The 27,269-nt window shown below is 43.4% G+C and overlaps 1 protein-coding gene across 5 annotated transcripts in view; it reads left to right on the forward strand.

The window, feature by feature from the left end:
- WASHC1 (WASH complex subunit 1) overlaps nucleotides 1-27,269 on the forward strand; it is a 31,067-nt gene that overhangs the window by 1,573 nt on the left and 2,225 nt on the right. For 4 of the 5 annotated variants that reach the window (XM_085049440.1, XM_085049438.1, XM_085049442.1 and 1 more), the window contains exons 2-7: nucleotides 7,301-7,454; nucleotides 20,827-20,938; nucleotides 21,642-21,788; nucleotides 25,443-25,579; nucleotides 26,492-26,627; nucleotides 26,837-27,041. In XM_085049440.1, coding sequence (XP_084905566.1) covers nucleotides 7,306-7,454; nucleotides 20,827-20,938; nucleotides 21,642-21,788; nucleotides 25,443-25,579; nucleotides 26,492-26,627; nucleotides 26,837-27,041 — 886 coding nt within the window. In that variant the 5' untranslated portion in view covers nucleotides 7,301-7,305. Of the gene's footprint in view, nucleotides 1-363; nucleotides 466-7,300; nucleotides 7,455-20,826; nucleotides 20,939-21,641; nucleotides 21,789-25,442; nucleotides 25,580-26,491; nucleotides 26,628-26,836; nucleotides 27,042-27,269 lie in introns of all 5 variants that reach the window. The other variant, XM_085049441.1, reaches the window with a different exon arrangement.

The following is a 27,269-nucleotide window of genomic DNA, read 5'->3' on the forward strand; positions in this document are numbered from 1 at the left end:
CAAAGTGACTTTGGCATGTCCTTGTAGAGACTTTTCTGCATGACAGATTTCTGGGAATCAAAGGTGCTCCGGTCAACTGTCCCCTGCTTAGATTTTATTTTAGGAAGGTTGGCTGATAGGTTTTCCTGATATTTCATTATGTTTGTCTTGTCTGAGTAGTAAAGCTGGGATGTAGAGGCAGCCTGATAAATCTCTATATTTTTGGGATGCTTTGAATGGGGGGAGCCAGCCACACCTCCAGAGCCCTGAGGCAAAAAGTGCCTGAGGCACTCCCAAGAGCAGCACAGGCTGCTATTCTTAGCATCTGCCCTTCTTCTATCACTCTGGATATTTAAACTGAGTTTTAAATCTTCATTCCTTCAGATAAAAAGTGCTGTTCTCTCAGCTCAGGAGTTCATGGGCCAGAGAACTGAAAGCAGATTATTCCAGGAGCTGCTCTGCAATCTGGTTTGTGGGTAATACCAGGTAACTGCAGGCACTGCAAGCTCAGCTTGGGGAGTGAAAGGGAAGGGTGGAAATTGAGGGCTGGGGAAAGATAGTTCTGAGATAATCCTGAAGGCAGATTTTTTTTTGGTAACATTTTTGTAGATTAAAGGTAATGTGCAGAGGAAGAAGAGGATTATGTCTGAAATTGTTACGTTTCCCATGGCTGTGGTGTAAGAGATTGAAGGGAATCGTTTTTATCGCTCGAAAAAGCAATTTCTGTAGCTAGCCAGCTCTGCTTAGACTCCTTCACAAGATAACCTTTCCCAGAAAATAGTCCATCCAGGTGTCATTTTTTTTTGACCCAGCTTTTTGTCAGCTCCTGTCAATCAGGCCACTCTGTCAGGATATTCCTTCTGGCAAATGTGAACTTCCTTATATAGTGAGTTCCTCTCCTGTCACCTTCCAGAAATGCAAACACTCCCTTTGCTTTTGAATGTATAAAATGGGCAGGAACTGATTTGATTCCCAGTTTGATTTGGTTGTCTGCTTAATTCAATATCTCAGGATTTGCTTTAATACTGCATGAGCCTGGGAACTGTAAAACTCCAGAACTTTGGAGCAGAGGGTACTGAATGTGGAGGTGAAAAACAGGACATTGTGCATCAGGGTTTGTTGCAGTGGTTTGATTTCCAGCTAAGGTCCCTTTGCAGGAGGGTGAAGCTGATTTTGCACCAGAAAATTAGAAGGAAAAATATACAGGATTTTTTTTTATTTTGTATGTTTCTGGAAGTAAGTATTGCTGTGGTCTGACAGTGAGAATAAGAAACTCCAAACGTTCTGCAGGAAGCTCTACAGCAGCATTCTGGTTAGCCTGGTTTTGGAACTCCAGTGTTTAAGGGAATTTATTGCAGAGAAATGGCTCTTCAGAGGACTTTACATAGCCAGTGACTTCTGTGTGCTTCAGGCATACAAAACCAAAGTGCCCCTGTTTAGGAAATGGAAGAAAGAGCTGTGGATGCTTGGGATGAGATGTCTGTTTGGGATGAGATTCTCAGCTTTATTTGTGGTGCCTGTGTAGGAGGTGTAGCTGAGCTATTTGTTTAGGCGTCTTTTGTAATAAATAGTGATAGGAAGGGAAAGCAGGCAATTAGCAGAGTGTTTGTGGTCAGATGTATGTGGCTGCCCTAGAATCTGATCAATTGTTCATCAGAGCCTTTGATTGTCTCCATTACTGATGAGAGCCAAAGGTGGCAGCCACAGAGGGGATTATCTGATTAACTTTAGATATCAACATCTGTCTGTCAAAATGAGCTTTATATATCCAGCTGGAGGAAGTCGATTTCAGCCTGTGCTTAGAGGACAGGGCTTTCTCAGCAAGGTGATGCACTGAGGGAGGGAGGGAGGCTGCCTGTGCTTCACAAAACAGAGCCTGGTGTTGAGGGGAAAGATTCTCCTGAAGACAGCAGTGGCTTAGAGGGAATCTGAGTTTATGGAACTGGCAGGATTGAAGTGCACCTCTAAAGTCTTTTAAGGCTCTACTTTTCAGATTCTCTAAAAAAAAAATTATGTGATAGCATTCTCTCTTCTGGAGAGTCAATATAATTTGTTTGTACCTGATCCATCTCTAAATGTCAGGTGTTTTGCAATTTGCCAAGGAGTTGTGATATGCTTTTGTAAAGCTGGGCTCTGAGATCACAAATTTTGATTCCTTGTCTTAAGCCTGAGTGGAATAGGGCAGCATGTGACAAACCAATGAATCTAAGCTGGGAGAATGATGGCTTCTAAAGCTTTCCACTGTCCTGCCCTGTTGCCAGTTTCTGTATCTGGGGAACTCCAGCTCCTCAGTTTAATTCACTCCTTGAGAGTGGGCAGAGTGGGACAGCTGGAAAGGAAAGCCTTTTTGCTGCAGAAATAGCACTGGGAGACAAAATCCCAGCTGATGTCAGCCACTCCAAAGATGGAGAAACCCCAGTCTTCATAGTTTTGTCAAAAATAGCTACTTGAGGTCTTGAAAACAAAGCAGTAACATCTACACTGCAGTTTGAGGGTGCTACTATGAGACATCTAGTAACATGAGCACCCTGGTGCAGCACAGCCTGCTATGGGGCTTAATTAGGGTCTTATTAATGCTTTCATCACTGCCTTGCAGCCTTCAGATGGTGATTAGACCTATTTATAGGGGCAGAGTTCCTTAATATTCAGCACAGTGTACTTCTTGCCAATCAAATCAGTAGCATCTGCATCTTTGATTGCTGCTTAATAACACTGTAGAACGTGGTTAATTAAAAAATATAAATAGACTTTTCATCCTCTTAACTTATCAAAGTGCTTCTCTCCTTCCCCCACCTTGCTTCCCCAAAAATAAGGTGAAGTTGGATTAGCACAGGGACTGTGGTGAAGCTCTCATCTCACTGCTGGAAATGCATCCTGTTCTATCCAGGATAGTTACCTCCTGTGTGCTCTGCTGGAGGACTAAATTTCATCCCCTCCTGTGAATGTCAAGACAGGGCAGAACAATTGCTGCGCAGTAAAAGGATTTATATGTAGGCTCTTGCTGCATTTGAGCAATTTCTAGCTTTTGTTTCAGTGTCTACATCTGTGTGAGTGTATGTGCAACACATTGCCTTATCCTGCCCCTGAACAGGAGGAGCATATGCAGTGACATGTTTTGCTTCTCTAGCATTTCAAGTCTCTTTTTTAAATACAGTTCTCTGTTTTTGCAGCTATTAAACTCATAGGAGCATGCTTTGTCTGTGGAGGGCAAGGTGAGATCATTATATTAACAATTCTTTTTTTTTTCCCTTGGAGGATTTAATTCTGATATTTTGTTGGTATAGCCTCTAGGCAAGCCTCCAGCACAATCAGGGTATGACTTGAATATGCCACCAGATTTGACCATTTGACAATATTTGTCCAGGTAAACATGGCAGAAAGTATTACATGTAAGAAATTACTTTCAGGGAGGAATTTGGGATGACTTCTCACTGTTAACCAGGTTATGAATGTGACTTTCCTCTATCAGAGGAGACAACACTTTCTGATAAGCTATACCCAGAGCCTGTCTACTCCATCTTTTGGGTGTTAAATCTTAACCTGTAGCTCATTTGTGTTCCCACTGTGGAGTGATATGTGCAGAGGGATATGCAGACCTGTATTTTATTGCATATAGCTGATCTCTGTGTCCTCACACAAGGCATTGATCTTCTGTTAGGATCCTACAAAAGAGAGACATAAGGTTAGAGTTAGCCTGTTACTTCTTTTTGGAGATGTTAGTGCCTGTGGGAATTAAAGGCCTCTAGTTCTTGCTGCCTTTCCAGTGCAGTGACAGAAGCAGCAGCACAGTAATTGCTAAAGCAGCCCTTGTAGCTTTGAAGTACACACACTGATTTTTTTCGAAGTATGTAATCCCTCTTCTCCCCTGAGCCCTCTCTTTTTAGCTTCTTGAAGCATGTTAAGGAAGCAGGTATTGTTGATGGCTTGTTTTTTTTTCTCCCTTTATTTTCACAGCAAAATACACATCTGGTAAGTGCTTGTAGATAGCTTTACATTCTGCCTGTGTTGAGGGCAGCCAAGCTGTTTTCTTAATATTGCCTTTATCTGTGTTCCTTTGAAAATCTCAGTTATTTTAATGTTGTGGGGATTTTTTGTTTGTAGATAATCATCCCAGTGGTCAATCCTCCACAGAGCAATATTTTCTAAAGAACTTGGGGAAGTTGCTTCTTTCACAAACTCTGTTTACTCTGTAACAAGTTCTCTTGGGCTTAGCCTTAATGTAAGAAGTTTTATTCTTATGCAGAAATGAGAGGTAAACCCAAGAGGTGAGCAAAGTAGGTGGAGTGTTTCTCTAGCTATCCAGAGCAGTGAATTGTGTACTTCCTTTTCCAGGTGCAGAGCTGCAAATCTCCACATATCCCTCAGAGTATTAGACTTGGCTCTGATGAGTGAACAGTTGATTCCAAATGCCTGAAAACCCTGGAGTGCTCAGCCTGTGTCTGTCCTGCTTTAAGTCTTCTGGAAAGGCGAGACAGTGGTGGAGACTGATTGTGTGTTTCCCACTCCTGATTGTGTGTTTCCCACTCCTGATTCTGCGTTTCCCACTCCTGATTCTGCGTTTCCCACTCCTGATTCTGCGTTTCCCACTCCTGATTCTGCGTTTCCCACTCCTGATTCTGCCTTTCCCACTCCTGATTCTGCCTTTCCCACTCCTGATTCTGCCTTTCCCACTGCTGGTTCTGCCTTTCCCACTGCTGCTAAAGCTTTTGCCAGTGTGAGTGTTGGAAATGAGAGGGAGAGAGCAGCTTTGAGTGCAAAGGGACAGCCACCAGCCCTGAGGAGCTTTAGCCAGCTTGCCTGAGGTGAAAGGCACAGACAGCTTAAGGCAGAAGTGCAAATCTGAGCAGTCAGTAGCTCTAGTCAGAACTTCCAAATCAGGACATAGCACTTGGAAGCAGGTGGTGCAGTGAGAAAACAACCTTCTTCTCTTTGTTTTACTTTAATAAAGTGAATGAGGTTGTTATATAACACCAAAGCATATTTGTCTTGATCATGAAAGTTGACATAGAAAAAATAATTGAATAAAGAATGGCTGGGGCCCCCAGATGCTGCAGCTCTTTTCCAGAGCCTCTTTGATCACAAAAAAATGAAGCTCTGAATTGCTGTTTCTTCTTCCTTGTGTGACCCATTGGTGGTCACAGCACTAATGATTAACTCTCCTGGGTGATCTGACATCTGCTTTTGTGACTCATTCTTGCTTTGGGCACGTGTGTCCATTTCTCACTGTAGCGTCAGAGGATTTCTTGCCAGCTGTCATCATTCCAGCATGCTGTACTTCCTGTTGAAACACACCAGCTCCCTATGTAAAATTCTGGAGTGATATTGGAAGCAGTTTGTTGCTTTGCTGGAATTCCCTTCCATATGTAAGATATAAGCAGTTTCTTTGCACCTTCGTTGTTTATGTTACATGATGGCTTGGCACCCATTGGATAGGGTGGAAGAGTTGACATATTTCTATTATGCAGCAGTTTTTTGGTTTGTTTTTGTTGTTTTGTTTTTTTTTAATGCAGTCTGGAGCTTCTCTCTGCAGGGAAAGAAATGGTTTGGGAGTAGCTAGAGGCACACTGCTCCTGCATGTGAACATCTGTCAGCAGCTGGACTGAGCTTGGTTTTAGAAAGGTCACTAGAAGAATTAGGATTGGTCAGAGTCTGAGAGATCATATTGGGGCTGTATAATCTCATCTGGCCTCAAGGGGTGAAAAGCTTGGCTTTGTCAGGATTACCTTTACACAGGAATGGTTTTGATAATAAAGCAAGTTTGAGAAGTTTCCTTCTTGCCCCTGCTTCCCACTATGCGTCATGACTGGGCAATTACAGCTGTTTATCTGGCTGCAGCAAATTGGGTCATTGAACTGATTTGAGTTAAAAATAGGCATCCCAAACATCAGCAGCACTGATGCAACAGCAGAGCTGTGACCAGTGGCAGGGAGGATCACAAACTCCTTTTGCTGCTGGGGCCAGAGCAACTCCTAACCACGTCCTTGCTGTGTTATCTGACTGCTTTGTTCTGTGTGACAGTCAAATAGTAGGTTTGAATGGAAAAGGATTCAAGCTTGATTGTGGTCAGCAGATCAAAAACTGCTGTCTCAAAATTAGCTGTACTCCTCTCAGATTAACTTGTATGCTTTACAGCTCTAAATAATAATTTCCTGTCTGCTGAGTAGGCCCAGTCAAGAAGACTAATCAGTGTGTAAACATTGCTGCTAAAGAGTGCAGATACAGAGTCTGGCTGCCAGTGATGCATGAAATGAAACAGAATAGGTCTAGGCTTCCTAGACTGGCAGCAGAGCCAGCTCTCTAATGGATGGGCTTCATCTTGCAAATTTGTTAACTGTGGAAAGGCTTCTACGTGTCCTTACATCTCATATGATTCATTACTAAACATCCCCACCAAAAAAAATCCCAAAACAATCCCACATCCCAAAAGAATACCCTTCAAATAACAGCCACATCTCATGTACAGAAAGCTTTTCCTACCCTACTGTTGTATCATCTTGAAGGTCAAATTTGGACAGGGTAGATGGTGTTTCTTAAATCTCCAGAAATGGCTGCAGTCTAAGCTGTTACCTCTTCATTTTGTGAAGCAAGATATGGAATTGAAAGAATGTGTGAGGACCTCTCTAAAGTTGCACACATGTGAAACATTTTGGTGACTGGTGAGGTTTGAGATGTGAAAGGATTCTAAAACAAGGAGGCTTCTTTCAAGATAGTTACTAAGGACAAATCCAGTCACCAGAAGCAACAAGCAGCTCCTGGGAATCTCAGAATGGAAGAACTCTCATTAACCTACTTGGAGCAAGGGGCTGTGAGCACATGCATGCCCTGTAATTTCATGCCTGCTGTTCTTGGAAGGGACTGACGGTGTGTTTCTTGGAGCAGAAGTGTAAGATGAAATACTGCCTTTTACTAATGGGGTTGGCTGACCTGAAATACATCCACATGGAATATGAGGAAAGGGAGGAGGGGGTAGGGTGGTTTCTGACAAGTCATTGCCACCCTGGACTGACTTTGTTTCTAAGTTGGTCTTTGTTTTCAGCACAGTACCGAGCAGAGATTTGTTAAGTAGCATGCTAAAATAAAATTATAGTTCCCAAGAACAGTCAGAGAAGCAAGAGGCTCCCACCTCACTGTAGCTGCCTTGAATTTATTAAAAATCCAATATGTCAACCTCACTACTTACGCTTTTCTCCTCAGCACACCAATTCTGTGGCAAACGCTTTCATAAAATAATTAGTGGAGCGGAAGATAGAGCTCCCTGAATAACTGCTGTGATAAAATGGCAGCATGTTTACTGTAATGACCTATTTGTTCTTTCCTTTAGGTACAATGGCCACAGTAGCCCAGAAGCACTTTTTGGAAGGGCAGCCATACTCAGTGCCCCTGATCCAGCCAGACCTACGCAGGGAGGAGGCTGTGCAGCAGGTGGCAGATGCACTTCAGTATCTGCAAAAGGTATCAGGCGATATCTTCAACAGGTAAAGTGCTCTCCTGGGGGGTTGGGTGCTTATTATTCAGCTTTACAAAACAAGAGTGCTGTGATCAGGTTGCAGCAGTGAAAGGGCATTGTGTTGGTAAGCAATGGAAGTTCAGAAAAAGGGATAAAAGAGGACCAGATGCACTTCAATACGAGTTTATTAGATTTGAGTCTGTCAAAGTTAAGCATAATGAAATGGCTGCAGTTAGCCAGAGATTGTTGGTTATTAATTTTTTATTCAGTGGCAGACTTCCACAAATTGCATTACTGCTTCTGCTGCACTTATCCTTTATTCCTTCTTGCTCATGTATCAAAGGAGAGGCTTTGTTATTTAGAGTGTGTTGAAGATACGTCTTTTTGAGTCATTGTACTTGAAGCAGTGAGGTAGAAAAAGCCTCTTTGTTCAGATCTCTGGGATGTACAAACTGTTCTCTTTGGGCTTCTGGTGTTTTGCACTTCCCTTTTTGTGTGTTGGAAGGGCTGAGTGCATGAGATTGGGATTCTTGCCACAGCATCATAATCCATCTAAGCCCATTTCTTCAAGGATTTGGTCCATACTTGGCACCTCTTGCATATGATCATCTTTAGGATTGGATCTATAAGACTGAGGAGAGTAGAGAGATTCTTGTGTTTGCTTGCACATGATGGTAGATAATGTGCTTTTTTCCATACAGGGCCATCTTCAGCATCTCAGTGCTCTGAATTGGTTTGTAGTATCACTGGTATGGAAACAGAGCAACCTTTATCTTCTCATAGTCTAATTTGCAAAAGCACATGCCTTGCTTTCAGCAGGTCTTGTGACTATATAGTTTAATTTATCATGGTGTGAGCATCATGGCATTCTGTCTTTTTGTGAGTTTTGGAGGGTTTTTAAGGGGTAGATGGAAGTTCTTTGGTTTTTGATAGTGATACTTTATAGAGCAGCCTCTAGGGAAAGAGCAGTCAGTAAGGCTGAGCTCTTTGAGGATCATTGAGAGAAATAAAGGCTTTCCACTGGAATAGTGTTTGTTTGGACAAGGGCTGTGTGGGCTGGATTAGGCTGAACACAAGGTCTCCTTTTTTGTGCTTTTTGCAGTAGGGGAACTTCATGATCTAAGGCTGGGAGAAGGCTTTCTAGAGCTGCCATAAACATGTGGGAAGCACCTCTCAGACTTGGGGCTGGTTGGCAGTGCTGTCCCTCTCTGTGGGGCAAATAAAGTTGTTGATAATACAGGAGTTGTTCTTTCTCTGTCTCTATTTTTTCTCTCCTCACTGCTGTCTAACACAGTACCCTGTAATTTCCCTAGGGAGACAAGCCTGCTGCTTTGTATGCAAGTCACTCCTGAGTACTGAGCAGTGACTGTGATGCTGTTCCCTCACTCTTTGGTGCACTCATGACTTTTAATTACCAATTTTCTCCAACAACAGAGGCTTCATTGGGTTCTTTGTTTGCTTTGCCTTTCCTCTGAGGTCTTGGCTCTCTGATATAATTAATAGCGATTTAGTAATTATGCAGGCATCTGATTAGAAGTTCCATGACCTTGGTTGTTCCATGTCAATCAAGGGGCAAAGCTTTCAAGGTGAGAACTTTGCCACTTAGTGAAGAGTGACCTTTTATCTTCCCTTTCCTGAGATAAGGCAGCTCTGTCTTCCATTTCCAGGAAGGAGCTGCCTTATCTGGGGAAGCTGACTGTTCTGATCTGCAAAACAGCAGCTTGCAGTGCTGATGGAGAGGAAACTTGTTCACTGTGGGAGACTTGGCTGAGTGTGTCAAACTCATTACTTCAGCACTACAGATGTTCTGAGCTTGTTTTGTGGGAACAGTTGGATTGCTACAGTGCTTTTGAGAGTGGCAAGCCAATCTGTAGTTTGTTGAAGGTGGAGTGAAAGTGTCTCTGACTCTCTGAAAAAAGGAAAATTTCCACAATTAGATCTTTGTTTTCATTTTAGCTAATCAAAGTTTCTGCTCAGAATTGTTGCTGACGTGACAATTGAGTATGAATTTTTAAAATGGATGTGTCAAGATGACACAAGAAAGACACCTTTCCATTTAGGGAATTAGAAGAAAATAAAAGGAGCTTTCCTCCTCTTTCCCCCTTTTTGGGCAATTTGGGAAATAACCCATGTGACAAGTCTCTGCCAACCTCTCTTCTTTCTAATCATTCTCAAAGAAGCCTAATTGCTCTTAAGTTTAACTGTGGCAAGGTACTTGGTGAATGAGACACTGCAGAGTTTGTTAGTTCATAGACAATCAAGGGATGTGCAGCTGCAAAACCACAAGTGCACTATGGCTGAGACCCAGAGCATCCCCAGCCTTGGACAGCATACCATTCCTGCTTAAAACATAAATATTCTAACATAGGCAATCTGACATAACATCTCTTTGAGTTTAACTCCTAGACTTTTGAGAAGGATTTTTAGTCACAGGAGGTGGGACGACAAATTTAAACACTCAATTAACAGTAGTCTTTCATCTATTTGTTTTCTCATTACCAGCATTTTCTGGGTGGGAGCTTGTGTTGGAATCATGTGCTGTGGAATATTTTACTGCAATGTTGTTGTGATAAGTACTTGAAATAGATGATGGGTTTAGATTTCCTGATATGCCCCCCTAGTTAGGTAGGTTTGTCCTTTGGGATTTCTCAGTTTCTGAGGAGTTTGTGTTGGCAGGAAATGTTAATAATCTCTAGTATTGTCAGTTTGCTATTCAAAGTGTTCACTTTTGGTAATAGATTTGTGGAAAATTGCTTTTGCAAGTTATCTCATGGAGTGTTACAGCAGTAGAAAGAAATCAAATACTTGGGATTGGAATGTTGTTATCAAGATCCTGTTTTCCTTTCCTGGGATCCAACCCCAAGTTGTCCAGTGTACAAAATTTCTTATCCTTGCACTTCTTTTATTCAGTTTATAGGATAATTTCTGGTTGTTATTTTTTAAAATCTTTATTCAGTGTCTTTTGCTTGTCTGGAATAATATTTTGCTAAACCAATGTATCCTGTTTCCTCCCCAGTTGGATTCAAACTGATTTCATATTACATATTTGAAAAGGGCTTTAATATTAAACAAAAGTTTATTTAGAGCTGCACTTCTGAAAACTGTAGCTGGAAAACAAAAGCACTGTGGAAATGCTGTTAGGGGTGAGGAAGAAATCTGGTAATGGTGTGATAAGGAAGGTAAGGAGGAGCTGGCTGGGCAGCAGAGCCTTGAGGGATGTTTAGAACAAGAGCAGAGCTGAGTAGTCCTGAAATTGAAAATACAGACAAAATCTTAATCATTAGGTGCATTTGGGTGTTTTAAAGCCCTCCTTGTTTTAAACTTATTACTGTGATTAGTCATGATGATCAATAATGGAAGTGAGGGAATGAATATATCAGTGTAAATGCATTTAATTCAGGAGGTCTGTGGAAAGGAAACTTGCCAGGAAGAGTCTTGCTGCAAGCTGTGCTGAGTTGTGCCATGGGGCTCTGGGATGCAGCTTGGACACTGCATTGTGTTGGTTCCTCTGCTGCCTGCAAGGCTTGGCTCTTTCCAGGGAGAGAAAGTGCACTGGGATGGCTCACCATGCAGGTGAGCTGGCACCAAGACACTCAGAAAATCAATTTTAATGTGAGTGTTATGACTCTGATTTAACAAAAAGGCACCTCATGGCACTTTGAAGTTGTCCCAGAGGTCATCTGGAAGAGGATGCTGGGTCTAGTTCAGTTTCAGGTACCTCTCTTGAGAGGCTGGAGGAGCAGTCATTTGCTGCCAGGAAGATTAAGCAGAAGCACTGAGTAAAGAGTGAGTAGAATATCCTGCAGACATGAGGAAATGGAGTAGGGTGAAGCCATTTTGCCTGCAGATAGTTGTTATTCTTGTAGATGTACGTCCAAGTAATGTGGATTTATTTTCCTTTTAAGTGTAGCACACACTTTGTAAGGCACCATTCATTTGTTTTGGCTGCCATGATCCTTTGGAAGCTAACTTTGACAGCTTGTAAAGATGTAACTTCAGAGAGGTTCCCAGACTGTAGGAAGAAGACTTTAGGAGGTGACATGAGGGTGAGATCAGCATGCCTGGAAGGTTGGGGGTTGCTGGCATCCTACACCATCAGAAAGAGTGACTGTTCTGCAAGAGACCAGGTCACAACTCTTTCTGGATGCTGCTAAAATCCTTCAGATTTGGTGGGATCTGATCTGTGCAAAATTGCAGGAGAGATGTCCTCCTCCTTCTGGAATTGGTCTCAAAGCTGCTAAGCAAGAGGAGGCACACGACAATTTCAGACTTCATGGAGCTCTGGAGAAGATTCTTTCTATTCTTACAGTGGTAGTGGAATATCTTGTGGAAATATGAGACAGTTTGATCCAAACAGATGGCATGTGCAATAGGAAAGGCAAACAGTAAGGAGAAACTAAGGTAATTTTGGTACATATGAATTGTGGATTTATTTTAGTTTGTGCTTTTTTTAATCCTGACAGGGAAGTCTCTTGTTTGTACTCTGTGCCTTGTTGGAGAAAATTCAATATTGAGCAGCAGCTTTCAGGTTCTTGTGAGCTAATTTTGTCCAGCGATAAATCTCAGTTAATTAAGAGGGTTTTGGCAAAGATATTATGAACTTCCCCATCCAGAGAATCGTTTCTTTGCCCCACAGTCCTTGACCACAAATGGCTGTGGCTGTTACTCTCTGGAAATAGGCAAGGAGAGGCAGATCATAGCAACAGATCAGTGTGTGCCTCACAGCAGAAGTGTTCCCTTATTTCTTAGCCCACATTCTCAGCAATACTGTGGGATTCTCCCACTCCCAATGTTCTTGACATAACTGCCATGTTATTCATTTATTACCCAAACTGATAACTCTACCTTCTCAACCAGCTTCAGACACTGGAGACTCACACATGTGCTGGAGTAATTTTCTGTTCCTATGGATGACTTTTGTGTATTCAGTCAGGCCTGGAGGAAGAGATTCAAATAAGTCATTTTGTTTTACAGGCATGACTTCCATTAGGGATGTAGCATGGAGAAAACTGTCTGGAAAAATAACACTGAGTGGCTTGAAATGTGTATTACAGGCTCACTGCTGTGGAAGTGGGAGTGTGCAAAATGAGGGGAGAGCTGGGGGAGGAACACCAGTGCCAAAGGTCTGTTCTTCACACTTGACTGGAGGATTAAATTCCCTTTCCATGGTGCTTCTCTCTGACTTGCTGTGGTGCTGTCACTGGGTTTTGCAACTGGGGAAGGTTATAAGATTTAGGTGTAAATGCAACTGACAGTTGAGACAGAGCAGTGCTTTTGGAGACAGTAGTGCTGTAATCACTCAGGAAAGGTGTTAGATGGATAAGGTGTCATCAAGAGTTGTTCTAATTTGTTGAAGAAGCACTTACAGTCAAATTAGCTTGTTGATGGGTATATCATAGAAGGTGCCTTTTGAGATTTGAGTGTGACTGCAATTGATTGTAGGAAAATGAAGAAGTAACACTAAACAACCTCTGTTCCTGAAGAGTAAATATTATGAAATAAAAAACATTTGCAAAAATATGTAAAGAAATCTTTCCTTTAAGGGAAGGAGGCCTGGTTTGAAAGAGGAAGATCTGTAAAGAGAAGCTGAATTTAAAAGCAAGGGTGAGAAAGGGAAAATCTAAGTTAGTAAGGAGCTTTTGTAACTGGCAAAGGGCTGGTAACTGTTTCTGAGAAAGTGTATCTTATGTGCTTGGGCTTGTTTTAATTGTAGCAAAATTTTGGGGAATCGACACATGTCCTCCCAGGATGCTGGACAAGGTCATTGCAGGGAAGAAGCAGCAAAAGTCAATGTTTGCATGGGCAGAAGTATCTAACTGAAGGATGAGGAGAAGGAAACAGAAGCTGTTGAATGTGCAAGGCTCACTGCAACAAACATGATGAGCAGACATAGTATGGAGTGTGAAACAAAGTGCTCTGGATACCCCAAGTCATGCTTCAAATTTTAGTTTGGTCATTTACCAAGGATCTGATGACAAATGATCATTTACCTTTGAAACAGACTATTTTATGGTAGCATGTCCTTCATCTCATTTAAGCTTTCCTTCTCCTGAATATTTGAGTCCAGTTCTGCAGGAGAGCAGTTTTGATAGAGTAAGCACTAGCTTGTAAATGACAGCTCTTAAATATGCATTATTGAAAAGGGGACTGAAGGGTTCAGCTTGTGGTCTGCAAGTCAAATTTCACCATCAGCTACTTGGAAGTGGGGAAAATTAAGTCAATGCAAAAACATTTTGCTTGTAAACAAGTGTCTTAAATGTGGGTGGAGGTGACATTCTGGATCCCAAGAAAGAAACGGTGGTGGTGAGAGAATGGTCAGTGTTTTGTGTCAGTCCTTGCTGGTTGTAGTTTATTCTGGAGAGCTGTAGTGGGATGGATTTGGCAATGGGGAGGCACTGAAAAAGGCAGAATAACTTGCACAGGTGGCCTTAAACTCAGTAAAATGGAAAATTAAGCAACTGCTGAAAGGTGTGTGCTAACTCCTATGAATTAATGCAAAGTTGTTCAAGTTAGTGAAGTATGGACTGAAAATCTGATCTGCTGAGACTGTACTGTGAATTTTCCTAGGTTTTCTTTGTTCCAGGGGACAAATGATTCCACTCTTGGGTTCACAAGCAACTGAGACTTAATTAACACTTGGAAATTGCTTCGAGATCTTTGGGTGAAAAGCTATGAAGTTCTAAGGATATTTGATTAAATGCAAAGAAAAGCAGTGCTTTTCTTGGAGAACGATGAGGGTGTGAACTCCTATCACCAGCAATCATTTTCTGCTCTGGAGGCAGGCGTATTTTGATTAGTATTCTTATTCTTGATGACAATGGCTTGTTTTGGTGAGATCAGCAGACTGAGAGCAGTGTTTGTGCTATGTGCTGTCATGATATGAAAAACCTCCATCCCAACAGAGTGGGAGCTCAGCTTTCCTGATCTGTTCAGCCTTTCTGGCAAGACCTGTAGGGATGATCACTAAATTGGTTCTTAGCACACTTGTGGAACTGGTATTACTTACCTTGGTCAAGAAAACTGATTTAAAATGACTTGGAAGGTATAAGGGAAAGGTAGGAATAAAGAATAACTTCCTGGCTGCCTGGCCAGGGGGGAGGAAGGCTCTGCAAATTTCATTCCTCCCCCATGATCGTGGTGATGGATCTGTGGCTCAAGTGAGGCACAGGCTAAAAGGGCTGGGGTGGCTGCTTGTCAGCTCAACTCCTGCTGTTGCTAACTTCAGGTGAAGCTCAGAAGAAACAGCATTTCTGGTGGATTATGAATTTCTCCTGCAGCCCCACCTGGGAGCAGGCATAGATCAGATATTTCAGTCCAGGCTGGTCTGTCTCCTGTAATTCTTGCTGATAGGAAACTGGAGCGTAATGTTGATTAAGAGTGAGCCATGTAACAGAAACATTGTGTAGAATCATGCAGAGTACCCTCAGTGATGCAGAGGAATCTGAGATCTTTTTAAAGGCATTAGCTCTCCATACCCCAGAGTCAGTTCACCACAGGGTCACCTGGGCATTTCTCCACTGCTTGTGTTTCTTGTGACTCTGTAGTGATACATATTTTCTTTTCACTGGGGACAGGGAGGAAGGTCTTTTGCCTAGTCTGAGAATGGAGCTTTGATGGGAGAAAGAGAAACCTGATGTTTGTGTACACACAGTTGATTAATTTGAGGTTACAAGGTGCCAAAACACTTTCTCAAGTTATCTGCCAAATATGACCTATTCAAGCAACATGGAAACAAAATTTGCTTTTGACAGGCTTGTAAAATTCTGTCCAAACAGGATTAGCTGTCCTTTCACAAGTGATTAAAAAAAAAAAAAGAAGAAAAACAAAACTGGAAGCACTTCAGGTAGATTCAGACTAAATTTAATGAAAATATGTTCTGTGATGAGTCTGGTGAAACACCAGAACAGGTTGCTCAGAGTATTCAAGGCCAGGTTGGCCAAGGCTCTGACCAGCTTGATCATCTGAAGATGTCCCTGCTAGCAGGGATTGGACTAGGTGGCCTTTAAAGGTCCCTTCCAACCCAAACTATTCTGAGATTCTATACTGAATATCATCAGCTGCCTAATGTCTCAAGACTTTTCCTGTGGCTGCTGCTTTGGGAAGCAATTCCACTGCCAAGGGAGGAACTCAAAAGGTCACCTGCAGAACTCCAGCAGTACTGGTAAAGAACCATTTTCCCATTGCTTCTTTTAGAAGGAATGGAGTCCTTAAAGTCATCTTTCCCAAAAGTTGTCACTGTGATGGTAAACCTGTGTTGTATATGAATATTAACTCTATTAATAGAGAAGTAGTTTGACCAAAAGCAGCCTGTAGAGTTTAAGATTTAATGGTATGCTTTATTTGCAAACACAGACTTTCTGCTTAGTATACACAAACTTTCTATTTAGTATATATTTCTTCTAAAAAAACCAAAAGCACGTCTGTTTTTAGATCAGTCAGTGGTGGGAGGCAAGTAAAAAGATTGGAAGGTTAAAGAGGAACTTGTTTGTGACCTTTTTCTATGAAGGAAAAAAGAGAAGCTGCTTTTCTGGAGAGGAGAACAAGCTGCAGGGGAAGAAGGAGGAGGGTGCTATGATGATAGGTCAAAATTCTAAGTTTCCAGTTTTACATAAACTTAATTCACAGTAGCATGAGTGCCTTTTGAAATGAGAGCTTAAAAATCAAAATGAAATGGTTTTTGTGTGAGAACATGACCTGTGGAGAGTGATGTATGCCAGATCCTGCTGAGGATAACCTGGCAACCTTGATCACTCTCCAATCTGCCAAGCCATTCAGCATCACAGGAGCAGGGCAATATGCAAAAACACCTGCAAATCAGGCTCGAGGAGCAATCAAAGGGAGATAAACATTAATTAGTATAATACCCAAACCTTTAATGGAGGAAGGAACGTTGATTACACAGCCTCACTTGGGATTTCTTTCTGTCAGAGATGGCGTATGATGACAGTTTCTGATTACACTTACTCAGACAAGAAGACTTTAAAAACTGCTTAAATATGGAGAGAGAAGAGCAGAAAGCAAACAAGTTGATCTTTCAATGAGTGGTTGAACGTGTTTAGCTCTTTGTAAGAGTATGTATTTTTCCTTTTTGCCTTTCAAACTTTTAAGGTGAACTGGCTTTGTGAGCTGGTTTTGAATCCTTCCCTGGATCACTGTAAGCCACAAATGTCTTAGCAGCCTTTCCTTTGCTCTCCCCATTTCAATGCTGAGATGTTGCCAGATTCTGGGGCAGAAGCATTATGTGGGAGTAGGGAGTGGGCTTCTCACAGTGTTCATTTTTGACACTGTTTTCTTCCCTTGTTGTCCTGCTGCTGCTGCTTGGAGAGCCTGGGAATAAAATAAAATACAAGAAGATGGCGTTTACTCCATCCCTTCTTATCCATGCCTCCTGCAGAAAGGGAGGAATTTAATAAAAGCACACTTCATTAAAAAAAAAAAAATAAGGGCGGCTTGACTTTCAGGCAAGAAGCCAAAGTTTTATAGAATAAATTTACTATATGTACCCTGAAGTTTAGCACAGCAATGCCAAGCATCCCCCTGCTGTCTCTCAAGCTTGGAGCTTGGGCTGGGAGGTGACCAGCAGCCTGATTTGCTGTGATGTGTACAGCCCTCCTTTAAGGAAAAGTAATTTAATACTTCGTCTTATCCTCCTGTGCAACTTCATTTCTCATTCTGCTCTGTAATGTTCTTTCTCCTTGGTTGATCGCTTACTTTTGTACTTCAGACATGAAATTGGAGTTCTTTGGTATTCTGGAGAGGTTTGCTCCAGCCTCTGTTGCCTAACCTTTCTTGTTCACCTTGGTGTGCAGCTTGCCTAGTCTCTCTCCAACTTCAGAAGTTTTGTCATCCCTGTCACTTCCAGGTGACATGTGTGTTCAACATAGAGAGCAAAGGGTCTCCTCTGCTGTGATGCTTCCTTACAGCTTGAATTCCTTGAATTCTGTCTTTCTCAGCCACCTCTCTGGGAATCTGTCAGCCTGTCTGTAAACCTTCCCTGATTCTAAACTTTTTTTTCTGATGCTCTCTGATTCCTAGCAAATGTAGATGATAAAAATGACAATTTTTTTTTGGTTGACACTGTGGAGTGCTGGGAGACTTGCATACAAATGTAGCATTATTGCCAGTGCTGCCAACTGTCCTGGATGCCAGACTCCTAATGCCTCAAATCTTTTTCCTATGGGAGTAAGAAAACAGTATAAATTTTCCCATCACAAATAGACACAGCAGAGGAGATCTTTCAGTAGCCTGAATCTCACCAAAATGTGAGATTTATCAGAGGAGTTAAAGGGAATAAGAGGAAATTATCTGATTTTTGCAGATGGGGCAGAGGATAGTAAGCCAGCAAGACAGGCCCTCAAGAGGCTCCCAGGAGCTGGGAGGAAATATTCCTGAAACTTGTCCCCCTGGGTGTTGGAGAAAATTGCCTGTAAAATGGAGAGAAGCTTAAAGCAGCAGCATGAGGGCTTTAGGACAGAGGAGAAACAAGATCTAAGTTGGGGGTGAAGTGCAGAGGGCTTGAGGGCAAAGAGATTTCAGGGGGACAAGACAAAGTGAAAGCTTGAATCAAAGCAGCTGAAAGATTGGCTTTAATATCTGCTTAGATCAAAAAATAAAAGTCTGTATGGATTAAGAGATAATCCACTAGATAGATTTAATCTGCCACGTGTATTGCTTCCCCAAAGAAAAGCACTGGGAGGGGAAGGTTGATTTGGCTCAGTGCCCAGCATTCAAAGGTAGGTGATATATTCTCTTTTTTCCACAGACCCCATTTTCACTTGTCCTGGATGAAGCACATCCTACTGAAAGGAGCTCTTGCTCTAGCCTCCTTGCTCCTTTGCAGCCCCAAAGTCACATTGAATTTAACTAAAAGCATTTCTCGAGCAGAAAAGAGCACTGAGAGCAAAATAACACTGCAATGACTAAGAAAATAAGTGAGGGGTAGGTTCAGATGTTCGTGGTGGTTTTGGCTGCCTGAGCTGTGAGGTTTTATTAACTTGCCCCTGAAATCCTTGGCACATCTCTCCATCCCTTCCTTCCTGTTTCCTTTCTTTACAAAAACTAGTTGAGTCCTTTGAGTAAGTTGTTTCCACAGCAGTAGAAATACTAAAGTAAATCAAACATGAGGGGATTTTCTCCATGGGTTTTTTCAGTAAGAATATGATGTATTGTCTCTTCTAACTAACACATACAGCTGTATCTTGAACTGTATGTGCTTAACAGTCATGCACTTCTAGGAGCCTGTACATGTGATGGAATTTGGATTAGTTGGATTGAGGGGGTTTAATTTTTTTTTGAAAGTTTTCTTGTTCAGCAACAAATAAATTAATTCTCTAGACTGATGTGTATTCTTTCTGTGCTGTGGGCCTGCAGCTGTACTGCCTCAGGTGAAGGTTTTTGGCAGATCTCTTAAGGTCAGTGGGATTTGGTTTGTGAAATCCTAGAGCAGGAGATGACAGGAGGAAGTACAGAGTGTCTCAGAGAAGATCCATCATGGTTTCAAACACCTGAGCTGGATTCTCCAGCTTGTGCTGGGAGCAGGCTGTCTGTCTGATATTGTCTCCTTTTATGATTATATTTGGTGGGCAGTGGGGATGCATTAAGCTGTGGATATCTTTCTCTGGGTTTTTTTTTATTTATTTGAGTGAGAGAAGGGAAAAGAAGAAGTTGGTACCTGATAAAGCACTGGGGACAATATGGGGCAGGAAAGGGAGTGAGGGAAGTGTTTGCCTCACTGCTCCCACTCACATCCATGGAGTGAAAGGGAGAACATGACTGTTTTCCAGGCCTGAGCTTGCATAACTATTTGCTTAGCACTTCCTTCTGGGAGAGAATCCTGAAAATTGTGTCTGGGAGTCAGCAGGGTACTGGCTAAAAGGCTATTGATACCATGCTTTTATTTGGAGCTTCAGGAAAGCTTTGTGGAGTTCTTCTAGGAGAGAGGTCTATTCACAGGTGAGAGAGAAAATTGCATCATTGATTTGAGGGAGAGCAGCAAAGCAGAAATAAATGACTGGCTTTTTTTTTCAGCTTTGAAGGAAGTAAAAATAGTCAGCTGCCCCAGGAGCAGTACTGGAAATAGTGCCAATCAATACGATTATGAAACTTCTAGAAAAGAGGTGAACTGTGAGGTGGGAAAATGTGCTGGTGAGAGCAGTTAGGGAAGATTTAGGTCCTTCAGAGGCATCTCCCACTTGAACGAAACAAGGCAATGGGACAGCCTTTTGACACATGAAATTTGCTGCAGACAGGTGCTAGGAAATGCACACTGAAAGGAACAACAGAAACTACTCTGAGAACCTATCAAGTGTATAAGTGATGTGGACTTACTCCACTGAGGCAGAGGGAGGGTGTGGGAAGGAAATCATGAACAGATTTGTACTCAGTGTTGGTACAAAATACAAGCTGTTAGACTGTGTTTAAAATAAAAGGATGGGGAAATGGAGAATAATTCGGAAAGGGAGAATCTCATGAGGTTCAGTTTTGCTCATCTCCCACTCCAAACAGAATGAGGTAGAGACAGGCTGTGTGCTATCATGCCATATGCATAAGGAAGGGTTTTTCATGCCTCCAGGAAGAGGAGAGCATGGCTATAAACAAACAGAAATCCTTGAAGCTGTTTAGAGAAAGAAGTGGGTTTTTTTTCCAGAATGGTACAAGGAGAATGGCTGCTTGTACTTGGTGTTTTTATCTACTTACATTGTGGGGGCTTTATATTTCTATACTATAATAGGGAATGTGCTGCACAAAGTGGAAATACTTGAAAAGATGGATTTGGTACAGTTTGAAATTGGGAATCATGGATCAGTGCTGATCTCAAACTTGTTACTGCAGGGAATTATACAGACAGAGCAGGAAAAGAGCATGAGAGCTCTCTCTCCTCAGAAGCTAAGAGGGGCTTTTGGTGGAATTTAAAGACAATACTTGAGATTGATTTTTACAGGCACAGAATGATCCGATGGACCTCATTGCTACAAAACATTGCTGAAGTGGAGTGCTCTCTCTCCTAGTGGGTTATGTAGCCATAAAAATGTTCTTCATTCTGAACCAAATGTGAAGGTTCAGAAGACTTTTCAGCTTTTGACCTTGAAGCTGGGGAGAACCTGCTGGTTATGCATGGGGAAGGAGGGCTCTTGTGAGGAGGTGACTGTTTCTGTTGCCAGTTTTCTGTGCCTCAGTCTCAGGAACATCGAGGTGTGAGTGGTGGACTAATCCTACCTCATGTTGGAGTACCTAAAGCTCTCAGTAGGATGAAGACAAGTGTCTCTCAACCAGCAGTTTTGCCCCATGAAACAGCTTAGTCCTCTGAGATTCACACTTTCTCTGAGGGGCTGGGCATTGACTGTTGCCAAAAAAATGCTGGTTCTGGATTCTTCAATTTAGGAAGTGTTCTTGCCTCCTAGGATCTCTCAGCGGGTGGAGGCCAGCCGGGCACAGCTCCAGGCAATTGGGGAGAGAGTCACACTTGCCCAAGCGAAGATTGAGAAGATAAAGGGCAGCAAGAAGGCTATTAAGGTAGGGACTTCAGTAAAGGCTGCATGGCCTCCTTTCTTCCTTTCACCTCACTCCTTATGCAAGCTCTGGAGAAGAAAAGGTGCTTGGCTGCTGCAGCTGCTGCCCACTCACCTCTCCAGGCCTTGCTGCTAAGCAGGATTGTGATGAGAATCCCATTCCTGACTTGGCCAATTGATGAATTTTGGACCCATGAGCCACACAGCTCCAGGCTTTATGTAGCCTTTATAGGTTTCTGTCCCTGCTGCTCCTCGAGAAAGAGAAAAGACATGTGCTGAGCTAAGCCTGACGCCCTCACACTTCAGGCTTATAGATATTTTGGTAATTTGAATGAAAGCTGCTGTTAGAGAGCCTCCCCTTAGTGCATGTTAATCCCATTGAGCCATGCAAAACTGGTGAAAATCCTTCTTTCCCCATTCTTGCTCCATTTTATACAGTATTTCCAACTCCTTTCCTGCCACTGGAAGCTTTTTTGCCAGTGATCTCCTAGTACTTTTAGAGAGAGAGAGAGAAAAGCTTGGCAATTCCAGTTTCAGAAGAGGCAGCCCATGCATGTTTGGGTCTGTGCCTTTAAGAGCCTGTTAACTCCATGGCTGTCCATTCCCCCTAGCAGCACAAATTGCTTGATTACTTCACTCCATGTGTTTCTGTGTTGTTACATGGCCTAGCTGTTGGGATTTTTCATTCCCTCCTTGTTCCTCCACAGGTATTTTCCAGTGCCAAGTACCCAGCCCCGGAGCGGCTGCAGGAGTACAGCTCCATTTTTGCTGGTGCAGAAGACCCAGCTAACCAGAAATGGCCAAGGCACAAGATTCAGAGCAAACACCGACTGCTGGATGAGAAAGCTCTGCAGGTAAGGAGGAGAACAGACCTGGGGAAAGACAAGCAAAGAGAAGCTGGGAGGCTGTTAATCTCTTTGACAAAATGGGCATATTTTCATTTGGCCTGTCAGTGGTGAGGATGTGAGATCAGGCTGGGTGCTTTGGCTGCTGGGATCAGGCTCACAGTTGTTTTGGAAATAATTTCTGAAGGCTCTGATATAAGTTTTGGTGAGAGAGGAAAGGTAAGGGAGTATATCAGAAGAAAAAGGAGTCATTCATTAAAGCATTTTTCTATCCCAGGAAGTCATTGCACTTGGGCATTATCCCTGGGTTGGAAGGAGAGGAGGAAGAGTTGCCATGCTAAAAGTTTAAAAGTTGCTGTGCATGTGCTGTGTCAGGAGTAGCAGATGTGCTGTTCTTAGCAGGTTAAGAACAACTTCCCTGCTTTCCACCCCTAAAGAGACTTCCTTCCTCATCCTTGTGTGACTTGGCCAAAAATAAAGCTGCCACTGAATAATTTATCATGCTAAACTTTCCTGAGTGTTAATGGAGTTGAGACCTCACACAGCGAGGTAGTTATGAATATTTCAGCCAGGCCAAGGAAGCAGGATTGCTGGCCGAATGGACAGCTGGCAAACTCGAGCAGGATTCCTGCTTCTTCTTTCCAGTCCTGGCAGAGCTGTGTGGGACCTGCTGGTGTCTGCCTGGGATGCCATCTCTTCCAGTCCCAGTCAGTCTCTGAACCATTGCCATGTTCTACCCTTTGAGACTAAAGCTGCCATCAGCAGAGGGATTCTATCTCAGGCCCTCAGGGATGTTTGTTGCTCCCCTCCTGTGTCCCATCTTTTGATCCTCCTTTGGGACTGTTGATCTTCTCTGGCTTTGCTGACCCTGCCTCGTGCAGCAGTTGTCACTCCTGCAGCTCCCTGTGAGGTGGGGATGCTGCTGTCAGCTGGTGAAGGATGGAGGAGCTGAGTGGGGCTCAGTGTGATCAAGCTCTGACCACATTCCAGGGGGACAAGCCCTTCTTGGCCATAGCTGAGCACAGAGCCTGATGTGCCTTGCAGTGATGAAATGAGACAGGGAGAAGTAAATGTTTGCATTTATGCCCTCCTCAATTATTCAGGGCTTTCAGCAGAGGCTCTCTGCCTGTTTTCCCTTCTAATGAGGGCCTCTTTGCTGGGAGCAGTCGCAGTGGCCTTTGCTAAACTCCACTTGCACACAACACCCCATCAGGAGAGCAAACTCTGCTCGTGTCACTTTGGCAGCCTGTGCTCAGCCTTTAGGGGTTTTGCTCTGGGGGGCAAGCAACTGAGTTGGAAATGTGTGTGGTTCTGCAGTTTATTTTAAAGTGCTTCCTCCTTGGAGTTTCTTCATGCTCCCTCCACCCCACAGCCTGTGGAGGCTAAACCAGGTTTTTGTCATTTGCTCATCTTGAAGTGCTTTCCCAGCTCAGCATTCCACTGCTGTGGGGGGAGTTGGATTTCTGGTGCATCACCCCAATTCCCTTTGTAAGAATGTGTGCTTAATTAAACTGAAGAACCAGAGTGACTTTATATATTTTTAACTGCACGTTCTTAGGAAGAAAAATGCCTGAAAATGCAGTGTCCTTGGGGGTGTGATCCTGCCAGGTGCCAGACCTCAGGCTGGGGTATTTGAGCATTCAAGAATCCCCCATGACTTTGCTGAACTTTGGCTTAAGAACTTAATGTTCTTTTAAGAAAACTAATTTTTAAATAGCACCTTAACTTGTGGAGTTCACAGTTGCAGGATATTTTTGACAGTGTGTAGTCGTTCCAAATTTCGGAACAGATCTAAGTACTCAAATAAGACTAGCACTTTGATGGCATTTAAATTAAAAGGATTACATTTCACATTTCAGAATACTCCTGCTTAGTGCTTTTATAACTGCCTTAGATGAGGCTTGTAAGTAAATGTAGGTAATGGTTGCTTTCTCACTACACCCTTAAAGTGATGCACAATCTTCCAGTGCTAACTGAAATCTACAAAGAGAGAATTAAAAAATATATATATGACTTGAGGGCTAAGTGTGTCTGAGCAGTTCTAGCAAAAAAAAGTCAGTACTCCCTCATGCTTAAAAAATTAAACGTTGGGAAATGAATATTAATGATCAAAAGAACTTTTATTTTTGAGTCTCTGCTTCTACAATATCTAAATAACAATTTATATGTTTTTGCCTATTTGCTTCTATAAAAAAATAGAAGGTGTTAATTTCAATGTATTTTTCACAAGTTGGAACGTGAATTAAATCAAAACCTTCCAGGTCTTTTCTTATAGCATTTTGTAGTTTCAGAGCATCATATAAACTCTTAGTGGGTTAACTGAGCTGTGACTAAGCCATTCCCTTGGATTTCTGGCTACCACATTCAAGACTGAAATTTCTATCAGTAGGAACTGCTTGTGTCTCTGAGATGTGGTCTAAAAACTGAACCACCAGTGGTCTCCATTTTCCCATAAAAGGACAAGGAGGGAAGAGGGACTCAGAGAATAAGGTGGTACAGGGATGCTGGAAGTTGGGAGGCAGTAGGAAGTTGTAGAGAGTATTTGGAGTGGTCATCTTCTGGTGGCAGAAGAAAACCAGTTATTTAACCAGATTCAGTCTTGAATCTGGTAGCCAGAAATCTAACTTCCTATTTTTTTTTATAGATGCAAGTAGGCAAAAATATCTAAATTGATATTTAGAGATTGTAGAAGCAGAGACTGCCTTGTAGCTGCTGCTGGCCCTAGTTGTGAAGGAAGAGCTGTGAAGAGTTGTGAAGGGCTGAGCAGGGATCTACAGAGGGGTGTGGAATGGAGGTTTGTTCACCCCAAACTCTCTCTGTGCAATAACTGATGCCTCTCCTCCCTCCAGAGCAAACAGTGCTGTGGGTGTTGAGCTTCACCCCCCAGAGCATGTGGCACTGGGCACTGTCACACCAGCTGAAACACTGCTCTTATGTGGGATGGCAACTCCTGTGCTCTATAAAAGTCACACAGTTCAGATGCAATAAGTCCTTCTCTAAAGGGAGCTCTATATATTATGCATGAAGTTTTAGAACCGAGAGAGAGAAGATTTCAGTTCATTAGAGTTGAAAACTCCTGCAAATCCCTCAGGCTTTGCAAAACCATCTGGCACACGTTCCACCCTGCGCACTCCTTTCTGCCTGATCTCTTGCCTAGTGCAGGCACTCTGTTCTTTGCTAACCTCCTTTTCCTTTGCCTTCCCTGCATACCCCACCAGTGGGATCAGAGCTCTTAAAACATCAAGTGAAGGCAGCAGAAGGGAGGTGATACAGATGTGTGGGGAGCTCTGCCTGTGTGAAAATGTGTCGTAATTGGAGGCACTGGAACAAAAGCCTTTTAGTGTCTGGTGCTTGATCCCTGCCTCTGACTGTAGAGCCTGAGTGGTGTTTTATTTTGGTGGATCTTTGCCATCATGTGTGTTCAGTGTGACCAATCCAAGGCACCAAAAGCACATGCCAGGAGTCTGAACTGCTGAGATTTGTCCTGATTTTGGGGTGGCAATGTTGTCCATGGTCTTCCTAGCTCAAAGGGAGGTAGAGAAGGAGCAGTAGGGTTCCCAGACCAGAGGGTGCATCCAGCAGTGTGGGTTGTGGTGGCTGAGGAGAGTTGCCTCAGCAGCTGTGGTCCTACTGTCTTACCACCTTTTATCTGTCTTCTTGCAGGAAAAGCTCAAGTATTTCCCTGTGTGTGTGAGCACCAAAATTCACCAGGAGGATGATGCGGAAGAAGGCCTTGGCAGCCTTCCCAGGAACATCAGCTCCCTCAGCTCCCTGCTACTCTTCAATACCACCGAGAACCTGTGAGAGCTGCAGCAGTGCTGTGCTGCTCACCTGCCCCTGCTTGTCCTCAGAGGAGCTTTCCCTTCCCCAGGGGTAGCAGGAACTGCTTGCTTTCCTGGGGATGTTACTTGTCAGACTCCTGATAGTTCAGGGTTTGGTATCTCTCCACTGGCTTCCAGCTCAGAACCTTGCCTTCCCCACTCTTTCCCTTGGGTGGAAGCAGTTATTTTATTTTGTCTGCACCTGATCACTACTCACCTGCTTTCAACCCAATTTTGCACTTCCTTTTCCTGACTTTGTTTTTCCTATTCTCCCTGTAATTTCTCTCCGGCCTTGAGGTGTGCTGTCACGTCTGCCCTTTTCTGCCCTGTGTGCAGGCCTGGGTGCTGCTTCTTCTCCTGATAATTCCTCACATTACTTTACTGCTTTTTCTGCTTTAATATCTCCACCACCTCCCTCACTGCAATTTCCTTTCCCACTGGGCTTTGCCTCATGGTTCTTCCTTCTGCTCTTATTGAAGAGCTACTTTAAGCCCTTCTTGAGCTTTCAGCTGCTGAACCTTCTCTTTCTTCTCCTGAGCCATGGATCATTTCTCCTTTTTGTCTTTCCTCCTGGACCTTGAGTGACAAGTCAGTGCTGCAGGCTATAGGATGGTTTCAGGCCAGGTGGTGGAAAGGGGACAGCTTGGTCATGGTGGCACTACCCTGGGGCTTTGCTTTAGAATGGGTGCTGCACTGGCAGGGTGTGGGCTGATTGCCTCCTGCTTGTGGAGGGGAAAGTGGGAAAATGGAGCTAAAAGAAGGAACCTGGAGGGCCCAGCAGGTTCCACCTTTATGAGTGAAGTCAGCTCTCTGCTTCCAAGGCCTTCTTCTGTTTTCTCTGGCCTTGGCTCTCAAGGCAGCATCACTAAAATGCTTGTTCTCTACCCTCAGGTATAAGAAATACGTGTTCCTGGATCCTCTGGCTGGAGCAGTGACCAAGACCCATGTGGCTCTGGAAACAGAGACAGAAGAGAAGCTCTTTGATGCACCTCTGTCCATCACCAAAAGGGGACAGCTGGACCGACAGGTGAGGTGCAGCTGTGGGGATACAGCTGCTTACATTTCAGAAGGTTGTGCTCAGCTCTCTGAGAGGGTTTCCACCTCTGCAGGAGGCAGTCTTTGAGCACAGAGGTGTAGGGGTAGCTGGTGAGCAGCCACTGTTACGAGGACCACAAGTTGCTGCCCAGACTGCTTCCCACAGTAACTGCATTACCTTGTTGGCTTGGTTTTCTTTAGGTTGCAGAAAATTACTTCTACGTGCCAGATCTGGGCCAGGTCCCTGAGATTGATGTGCCCTCCTACCTGCCAGACCTGCCTGGCATCGCTGCAGATCTCATGTACAGTGCTGACCTGGGCCCTGGCATTGCACCCTCTGCCCCCAGCAGTGCTATTCCAGAGCTGCCTACTTTCAACACTGAGTCAGCAGAGCCTTTGCAACCAGGTATTTTCAATTCCTGATCCCAGGGCCCTGTGAATGAGGAAGGCAGGGATTGCTAGAAAGTGGAGATGGAGCAGAAAGCCCCTTGGTAGAAATTTTGAGATGGATGTTGGGTGGGTGATGGGTGTTGCACCTCTGGCTTAGGCCTGAGTGAAAGCTGCAACCTGCTCAAGTTCTGGCCTGACTGCAGCCCCTTTACCTCCCTCTGTGTGGCTAGGGAGGACGGAGCAC

The sequence above is a fragment of the Lichenostomus cassidix genome, chromosome 1Ab (assembly GCF_008360975.1).
Source record: "Lichenostomus cassidix isolate B80296 chromosome 1Ab, HeHo_3.0, whole genome shotgun sequence".
In the NCBI taxonomy this organism is placed as follows: Eukaryota; Metazoa; Chordata; class Aves; order Passeriformes; family Meliphagidae; genus Lichenostomus; species Lichenostomus cassidix.